The sequence below is a fragment of the Alosa pseudoharengus genome, unplaced genomic scaffold (assembly GCF_046254945.1).
Source record: "Alosa pseudoharengus isolate Yale_2024_CS ecotype anadromous, Long Island Sound unplaced genomic scaffold, YU_APseudo_1.1 YU_APseudo_1.1_scf_20, whole genome shotgun sequence".
In the NCBI taxonomy this organism is placed as follows: Eukaryota; Metazoa; Chordata; class Actinopteri; order Clupeiformes; family Clupeidae; genus Alosa; species Alosa pseudoharengus.
In genome coordinates, this window is record NW_027468664.1 from 15,573,009 (window position 1) to 15,582,654 (window position 9,646).

The window sequence follows — 9,646 nt, forward strand, 5'->3', positions numbered from 1 at the left end:
TGAAGACAACGCCAAGAAACATGTGAGGTCCTGTGACCGTTATCTTGCAATAAATCTATCTAGAGGGGCCAATCACAGGTCATGGTCCTGATCAACATTTGCAAGAGCTACTGGGACACATTTAAAGGTTATATGGTGAAGTTGGAACACCTGCAAGTAGGCTGCCACTGCTGTGACCCTGAACAAGACACTTAACCTCGCGTCCAGGAAGACTGTCCCTGTTTGTTCACTATATGTCACTCTGGATAACGTCAGATAAATGACGCGTAATGTAACGGACAGAGTAGCTTATTTTGATGGTTAATCTATCTTCCCTTGGTTCTCATTGGCTGGTTAATCTACCTTTGCTTTGGTTCTCATTGGCTGATACCAGGGTCCTTCCTCTCCACCCCCCCCCCCCCACACACACACACACACACACACACAAACCCCACCAGCCCCTGGCGGCGCACAGTCTTTGGTCACGTCCCCAGCGTCTGTCAACTTGACCTTTTAAAAAGGACGAGTGGCAGCTCGCGCATACTCCGACCCACAGCATGAGACTGATAGGAAACGCCCTTTCTGTGGCCCGAGGGAGAACGCTGGACAAGCCACTGGTCAGAATACCTTCAAGCTATACAATCCCAACCATTTTAGCATCAATAGCACTGTCTTAAAGTGACATGGGTCGCACAGAATAAATCATTTATTTGATTTGTTGGCAGAGGCACATTTTGGAGATGAAATGCTAACAGTGGTCAAATATGTATTACAGTGCTAAATGGAAAATAGTTCCGCTGTCATGAAATGAACTGAATTAGCATTCTGCCGGGACCACACTGGGTTATGTTAATCGAACTGGAAAGGCATCAGCATTTGTGTGTCCTGGCGTCGATTGATGGGGTCTGATATTGTATGATAGGGTGTGTGTGTGTGTGTGTGTGTGTGTGTTCTCGTACACATGCAGACCGGACTGATCTGGAGTGCCAGTTTACCCCTGCGGCATGTCTGCCTGACATTTGGAGAAGCAGCCAGTGATGTGGGATGGGGAGTGTGTGTGTGTGTGTGTGTGTGCGCGTGGGGGGGGCATCATCCTGTCCGCTCAGATCTGCACGCTGTCCGAGGGAGGTGTCAGAAGCAGACGGAGCGTGACGGCCGCTGTGTCAGCAGTGCCAGCCCTTCAAGAACACACACACACACACACAGACACAGACACAAAGACACACAGACACAGCACCAAATACATATACACACACACACACACACACACACACACACACACACAGTAAAAAACACACACATACTCAAAGACACATTTGAGTTAACATATGCACACACAGACATATTTGCTGAGCTAGAGGGGCATACACACATATTTACAAAAACATGGGAGCCAACTGACACACACACACACACAGATAAAACATATTCTTTGGAGACAAGTGTGCATAATTCAGTCGGTGGCAAATGTTTTTAGAGCTGTCAATCACCCATGGCATCAAGGAACCTCCCACTGATGTATTTTTACATAACACACACACACACACACATACACATCAGCCAGGCGGGATTGCTGGCTCGCAGATAAAACAAATATAAAAAGACACAGCAGAAGACATGTGGAGGTGGTCTTCGTCATACCCTCCTCATCCTCGCCCCTCACACACACACTCATCTACACACTATATTTACTCAGTCTGTTTGCTCATACCACTTCATATTCGACCGCTAATCCAATCCATACAAAAAGCAGCCCAACATCAATACACCAACAGATTTATTGCAAGACAGGTATAAATTACGTGCATCGTGCAAGACATACACCCAGTGCCATGTAGTTTATCAACAAACTAAGATTTTACCCTGAGTGCTTCTTGATCTACCCCATTGGCCCAAAGAGATGTGAAAATTCTGATTGACTGTACAGCAAAAAGCACCAGATGCAGTTCCAAGGCATTTAGAAGATTCTGGTCCAAACCATGGGGACTGACTGATTGAACAAGACTGGACAGCTAGATCATATACGTATCACACTCTGCATAAGATGTTGCATGCATCAATAATGATAACAATTCTATATAGTATAGATTCTATATGGCTCAAGGATACTACATCTCATTGGATGTGCTGCCACACGTTCAGTCCAATGGCTGTGCTACATATTGCAAGGCAAACCCTGATTTAGATTCTAGAGAGCATCCATTTCTATTATTAGCCAAGATGAGGAAAAAAGGGCTCCATATGTTTTTGTTCATAAAGGCATAGAAAAAACAGTAGCTTAAAGACTGTAAACAGGTCTACAGTTAGCAAAATTTTCCATTTAGGATTTTTCACATTAATAAAATAGCTGGTTGTGCTGAAACAACAGCAAGTATTGCACAATTACAACTGTGTCCCTGGTGGAAGTTTACAGTTGTAAATTATGTACGACTGTAAACTTGCAGCAGGGACCACGGTAATGCATTTAATGCACAGCAGATCACTTCAGAAAGACACCAGAACAGTTCCGGGCACACCATGAGACAGAGAGTAAAAACAAAAAAAACTGATGCAAATGAAAAAAATTAAAATAAAATAAAACTATTTTTAGAAATGAAGGCCTTGATTTAAACAGGCGTGTACCGTGAAGCACAAAGGGAAAAGACTGCATTTTCTTGCCCAAGAGAAAACAAATGAATAGAAAACATTTTTAAAATGTAGGTCAGGAAACATATGGTGCACAAGTACTTGGCCATGACAAGAGCTCTGTCCCAGAAAAGATTGCAGCTCACCTAAAGAGGGCCACTCAACTTACCAGAAAGACAAGGCAGGGCTCATTTCATAATGCAATAATCACAAACTCAGAAAATGTAAAAAAATGAATAGAAAACACAGCATCCATAGTCTGCTCTCCAGCACTGGTCACCCACACTGACCACAGTGAGAGAATCCAAACATTGGGAGTGATTTTCATCCCATGCTGCTCCTGTGAGCAACCACAAATTCATTCCACCCTCTTTGGGATACCGATGATTCCAATGCTGTTCGGGACTTATAAACAGAGGCACAGTCTCATTTCATATTCTTCAGGACATAGAGGATTCCGATGGTAAGCATTCCAAAAGCTCGGTCTTCACCCCCCTTTCTTGAAGATGTAGACGATTCCGATGGCGAGCATTCCGGAATTTCGGGCTTATTCCACCTTCTTAAGGATGTAGAGGATGCCGATGTTGTCGATGGTGACGAAGGTGGTGAAGTCCGGTGAGACGTGGACTCTCTTGAGGTTGGCGCCGGTGGTGTAGAAGGTCTGCAGGGCCTCACCTTTCTCCACGTTCCACCACTGAGGGCACACACACACACACACATACACACTGTTACAACAGCACTTAGTTCACTTAGCTCAGTGTTTCAATTTCATTAAATATTGGATACATATCCATGAAATAATTGGACCTATTTTTCAACAACATTTTTTACTAATCCACACCGAGTGTAAAAGTTAGTAATTAACCCTGGGCTACACCAGATCCGCAAGTGAAGCCCACAAGTCTAGCACGTCTGCCATCACAGTTCCATTGATTACAGTGGAAGCTATGGAACACTTCAGTTACGTGTCCATTGTAGCCTGCATGTAAGTGTTAGATTTAGGGTTAGGAGAGTGTCATGTCTGTACTTCACTGAGTAGATTTCATTATTAACTGTCTATAAGGACACTAATACGTATAATTGATATAAAGCGCAACCAAGTATTTCAGTTCATTGGTCACAGTGTTTTAATAGTATTCCAGTTGGGCATTTCAGTATGTCATTGCATGATCCTCTCAGTCTTTAAAAAATGCCAACAGTAAGGTGGTGGTATGAGATGCCAACAGTAAGGTGGTGGTATGAGATGCCAACAGTAAGTTGGCGGTATGAATCTGCATCCACCTCTACTTAAAGAGGAGAAGCAAAGAAGCTTTCTGGAGGTCTCCTCAAGATTACACACACACCAATAGAAACAATGTATTTAGACACACACACAGCTGTCACACACCACACACACACATACACACACACACACACACACACACACACAGCTGTCACACACCACACACACACAAACACACACTGCACTGCTGCAGGAGTGTTTGTGCTGACTCACTAAATGATTCCGTTTAACGATTCCGTTTCGTTTAAACATTCCTTATTCAGGCTTCTTGTCTTTGGAAACTGCTCATCAAAGGCATACACCTCAATTATTCATGAAAAACTGTCGGTTGGGGTATGTGTGAGTGTGTGTGTGTGTGTGTGTGTGTGTGCGCTTTCAGTGTGCACTTGTCTGTTCAGGTAAAAAAAACCCATCAGCTATGATTTTTTGTCTACATTAGGATGGACCGGTTGATTTGAAAACCTTCCCATACACTATCAACTAACATAATACAATTTATTTAACATGACTTATTACAGGTTAATAGGCTATTTACTACACTCTGTAATAGCTTACTGATACTATTAGGGGGGTTAAGTAAGCATTTGCGCTGCTTTCTGGGGGGAAGAAGGCGATTTTTCACTTTATACACCAGATGCCCCAAACCACCTAGTTAGTTCTCCCCACACACACACTAGACACAACCAAACACACACACACGGACCAAACAGACTCATTAATCATAGCAGACTTGAGTGGCTAAATGGTGCCTCATTTGCATCTTCTGCCAAACTTCCTGCACATTTTTGCACAGAAACACACACACACACACACACACACACACACACACACACTACACACTTTCTCCACATTCCACTCCAAACTATCTTTTTTCATTTTTTTTATTCCTCTCTCTCTGTCAGTTATTCCCATGCAGCAGTCTCTGGCCTTCCTTCCTTGTTCAGCACTTGTTCTTCAACTGGCCTGACAGACATACTGTGAGGAATACAAACTGTAACATTTCCATTTATATATTTATTTCACACTGAATGGATGATCAAAAGGATCACACACAAACACATACACACATGTGCACACACACACACACACACACACACACACTCGCACACACACACACACACACACACACACACACACACACTTCTCTGTTACCTTACCACCTTACTGCCTCGCTAGTATTGCTATATTGGTTGTCTAACAAGCTCACTTCAGAAATGCAGTATTTTTCCCCAAACACAGAAACTCCATTCAACTCCATAGCGATTACGCTCAGCAGTGTCTTAATTAGTCTCTTTGACGTCACTGCCTAAAATACTCAGAGTTCGCTCTGTGAAATGAGACAGACGTACAGAGGGAAGCCGTTTAAACCAGGGAGCACAGATGTACACCAAGGGAGATGAAGGAGGGTGTGAGAGTAGTTTAAAAAAGATCTGGTGTGTGTGTGTGTGTGTGTGTGTGTGTGTGTGTGTGTGTGTGTATTGCATCTGAAACACAAGGGGACCACCAGTGGCATGAAGTATTCAGATGTGTCTGGAGTGGAAAGGGACACTGCGAAATGAACTTGACAGACTGAAAAGACACACACGCGATTCACACAGGATAGCATGTCCTGGCAAATATGAGGAGGCAGATGCAAGAAAACACATACCCACAAATGCAGAAATGCAGTACACGCGGGAGATACCGGCAAATATTCATTTATTCATAAAATAAAACCTCTTATAGACACACACACACACAGAAATATACACACAGGCACACCTTTTTACTGGCTGCCCACAACAGCTATGCCCCAGCCCAATGGAAAGTGCTGTCCCTCTCTCTGTTCACACACTCACAGTCACACCCAAAAAGTTACCACACACACACACGCACGCACGCACGCGCGCACACACATACACACACACACACAATCAAGGCACAAAAGCATAATCCGTCTGTTTCCAAGGAGCTCACAGTCTGTATAGGAAACTGAGTGCACAGCCAGATCAGAAGATCAGAGGATGAGAGTGTGTGTATATGGTTTAGTGAGAATCTGAGGATTCAGACACACAATCCAAAATAAACACACACATGGGCGTGCGCACACACACACACACTCCAAAATACACACACACATGGGCGTGCGCACACACACACACACACACACTCCAAAATACACACACACATGGACGCACAGGCTCTGTTATGCAACCAAGATGGAAATGTCTGAAAGGAAGAAAACAGCCTTCAATAATTCACGTTTTTTCAAAGCCTCAGTTGTCCCCTCCTCTCTCTCTCTCTCTCTCCCTTCTTTTTTCTTTTCTCCGACTTCATTATCCATCTCTCCCTCTCTCTCTCTCTCTCTCTCTCTCTCTCTCTCTCTCTCCCACTCCTTCAAGCTGTTTGTGCGCACTGAGGCCTGATTTAGCCTGTGTGACATGTGGCCCCCCCCAATGGGGCGTCAACACGGAGCTAGACACTACCTAGCAGACGCAAAAGAGAGAGAGAAGAGGAGGAGATGTGAAGGAGGGATGGAGGGATGAAGAGAAGAAAGAAAGGGATGAAGGAAGACAGGAAAAAAAAAAAATATATATCTGCAGCAGAAACAGATATCAATGTCCACTGCATGTCCACAACAGAGGCACTCCACATAAGCCTGGTAAGTACGTATGATCTACTGTTTGAACGATATGGACATCAAAATCATAACTTTATGCTTGAACTGCTGCAGCTCAACTAAAGTCTAACTCATCACTAATCTGTAGTCCGGGATAACTAAAGTCTAACTCAACTCAACTAAAGTCTAACTCATCACTAATCTGTAGTCCGGGATAACTAAAGTCAAACTCAACTCAACTAAAGTCTAACTCATCACTAATCTGTAGTCCGGGACAGTCGGCTTCACAGTTTACAGCAGAAACAATACATAGATGCTCTCCTTACAGTGATGGTCACTTCATGTGATGTCATTGAAAGCACGGTGTAACTTCTGACTTATGATTGGCCAAACTGGGCCTAGGTAGTGAGCTAGCCACCTCTGAAGACAAAGAAACTTCACAATACACAATTCATGGTCCTGGGTGCAGTTCAGAAGGTGTAATGAGTCCTTTGGCCAGATGAGTTTATCAGTAGCTCTGCAAACCAGAGCACTCAAAACACACAGAGAGAGTGAAATAGGCTGAAATTGGCTCTGACGAGATGGCAGCTGAGCTGTGTACAGAATTTCATAACCTTGTGTATTGTAGAAACAGTGTTTAAATCAACGATTTTCTGTCAGAGTTCTGTGTTCCTAATCCTTCTGTCCATGTAGCAACAAAAATCAACTCAAATGTTTCCCCTCCGCTACAAGCTTATCTCGAGAAGTGTTTCATAGATAAGAGAAATGACACATCAGTTCTCAAGCAGCAGGTGCACTACAGCATCTAAAGACCTGGCATCTACCACACATTAATAGGTCAGGGTGGTCACACCAATCCTAAATTAAAGGATCCAGCGGCAGGTGAGTGTGTGATGGTAGGGGGTGGAGAAGATGCCGCTGCAAAATTGCTGTCCCCTTAAAACTGTCCTTGTTAGACACATTAACAAGATCAATGGGGATTTGATGCAATCATTCCATTTAAGCCTCAATGCTCTCTCACTAGCAGTGGCAGTGTGATGAAGTGCTCTCTCTCTCTCGGTTTTTCTCTATCCATCACTCTCTCGATCTGTCCTGTAGAAGAACGAGGGGGGAGAAGAGGGCTTTCTGCCTGTCAAGATGTCTGAAGGGTGATGTGAACTTGGCAACAGCTGCAGGGAGAGGGGAGGATGCCAACAAGCAGAAGAGAGGAGAGGAGAGGAATGGAGAGAGAAGGTGGAAGGAAAAGAAGAGGTTGATGAAGGGGAGAGAGAGAAGAAGAGAAATGGAAGAGAGACGAGAGAGGCTGATGAAAAAAAGAGAGAAGAGAGAAATGGGGAGAATACAGAAGGGGGAGTGGGAGAGAGAGAGAGAGTTTGATGAGAGGAGAGAGGAGAAGAGAGAGGGTGCGGGACAGTTACAGTGATGGAACAGTAGGAGAGGCGTGGATAGGAGAAGGCAGGAGTGATGGAATGGAGAGAAGAGGGAAGGAAGGAAGAGAGAGAGAGATGAGAAAGGAGGATGAGAGGAGTGAAGAAGCAAAAGGAAAGGACAGAAGCAAACGAGAGAAGGAGAGTCAGAGAGACAGGAGAGGTCAGAAGAAGCGAGGAGAGGAGGATAGAGGACAGCGATCGATGGAGGAGTCTGGAGATGCACAGAGATTCTGAAGGAGGGAGAGAGAAGGCGAACTCCTGTGCCAGTTTTCTGTCCAAACTCCACAGGGGAAATAACATTACCATTCCTCTGTCGTCAGCGTATGAATAATCGTCCTTTAGCCTGTCCATTCTCTCCTCAAGCATTTCCTAAACATCCCAAATGCAATTTCTCTTTCTTTCCCCTACACCCCTCCCTCTCTGTCTCCCTCTCTCACTCTCTCTCTCCCTCCCTCTCTCTCCTTGTCTCTCATGGGTGATTTGACTTACTATGTCTTTAGTAACTCTTATTCCACTCAATCTCTCTCAGTCATCTTCCAAATTGCTGTGTATGTATGTGTGTGTGTCTCTATGTGTGTGTGGGTGTGTGTGTGTCTGTGTGTGTGTGTGTGTGATTTGTGTGAGACTACGAGTCTCTCTCTCTCTCTGTGTGTGTGTGTGTGTGTATGCGTGTCTGTCTGAGTGCTTAAAGAAGTAGAAGTGCTTGAGAGGAATACAGAGCAGGCCACAGCCCTGGGAGAGGGAGAGTTAGTGAGCGTGAGACACAGAGGAGGAGTATCTACTCTACCCTACGCTACCCTACCCTACCCTACACTACTCTACTCTACCCTACCCTACGCTACCCTACTCTACTCTACTCTACCCTACTCTACTCTACTCTACCCTACCCTACTCTACTCTACTCTACTCTACTCTACTCTATTCTACCCTACCCTACTCTATTCTACTCTACCCTACTCTACTCTACTCTACCCTACTCTACCCTACCCTACTCTATTCTACTCTACCCTACTCTTCTCTACCCTACCCTACTCTACCCTACCCTACTCTATTCTACCCTACTCTATTCTACTCTACCCTACTCTACTCTACCCTACCCTACTCTACCCTACCCTACTCTATTCTACTCTACCCTACTCTACTCTACCCTACCCTACTCTACCCTACCCTACTCTATTCTACTCTACCCTACTCTTCTCTACCCTACCCTACTCTACCCTACCCTACTCTATTCTACTCTACCCTACTCTTCTCTACCCTACTCTACTCTACCCTACCCTACTCTACTCTACTCTACTCTACCCTACGCTACCCTACTCTACTCTACTCTACCCTACTCTACCCTACCCTACTCTACTCTACCCTACCCTACTCTACCCTACCCTACTCTATTCTACTCTACCCTACTCTTCTCTACCCTACTCTACTCTACCCTACCCTACTCTATTCTACTCTACCCTACTCTTCTCTACCCTACTCTACTCTACCCTACCCTACTCTACTCTACTCTACCCTACTCTACCCTACCCTACTCTACTCTACCCTACCCTACCCTACTCTACCCTACCCTACTCTACCCTACCCTACTCTACTCTACTCTACCCTACCCTACTCTACCCTACCCTACTCTATTCTACTCTACCCTACTCTTCTCTACCCTACCCTACTCTACCCTACCCTACTCTATTCTACTCTACCCTACTCTTCTCTACTCTACCCTAATCTACCCTA

At 44.7% G+C, this 9,646-nt stretch overlaps 1 protein-coding gene across 3 annotated transcripts in view; it reads right to left on the minus strand.

Annotated features, from left to right (window-relative positions):
• Positions 1 to 1,739: 1,739 nt before the first annotated feature.
• apaf1 (apoptotic peptidase activating factor 1) overlaps positions 1,740 to 9,646 on the minus strand; it is a 54,860-nt gene continuing 46,953 nt past the window's right edge. For all 3 annotated transcript variants that reach the window (XM_076296687.1, XM_076296688.1, XM_076296686.1), the window contains one exon: positions 1,740 to 3,298. In XM_076296687.1, coding sequence (XP_076152802.1) covers positions 3,152 to 3,298 — 147 coding nt within the window. In that variant the 3' untranslated portion in view covers positions 1,740 to 3,151. The remainder of the gene's footprint in view (positions 3,299 to 9,646) is intronic.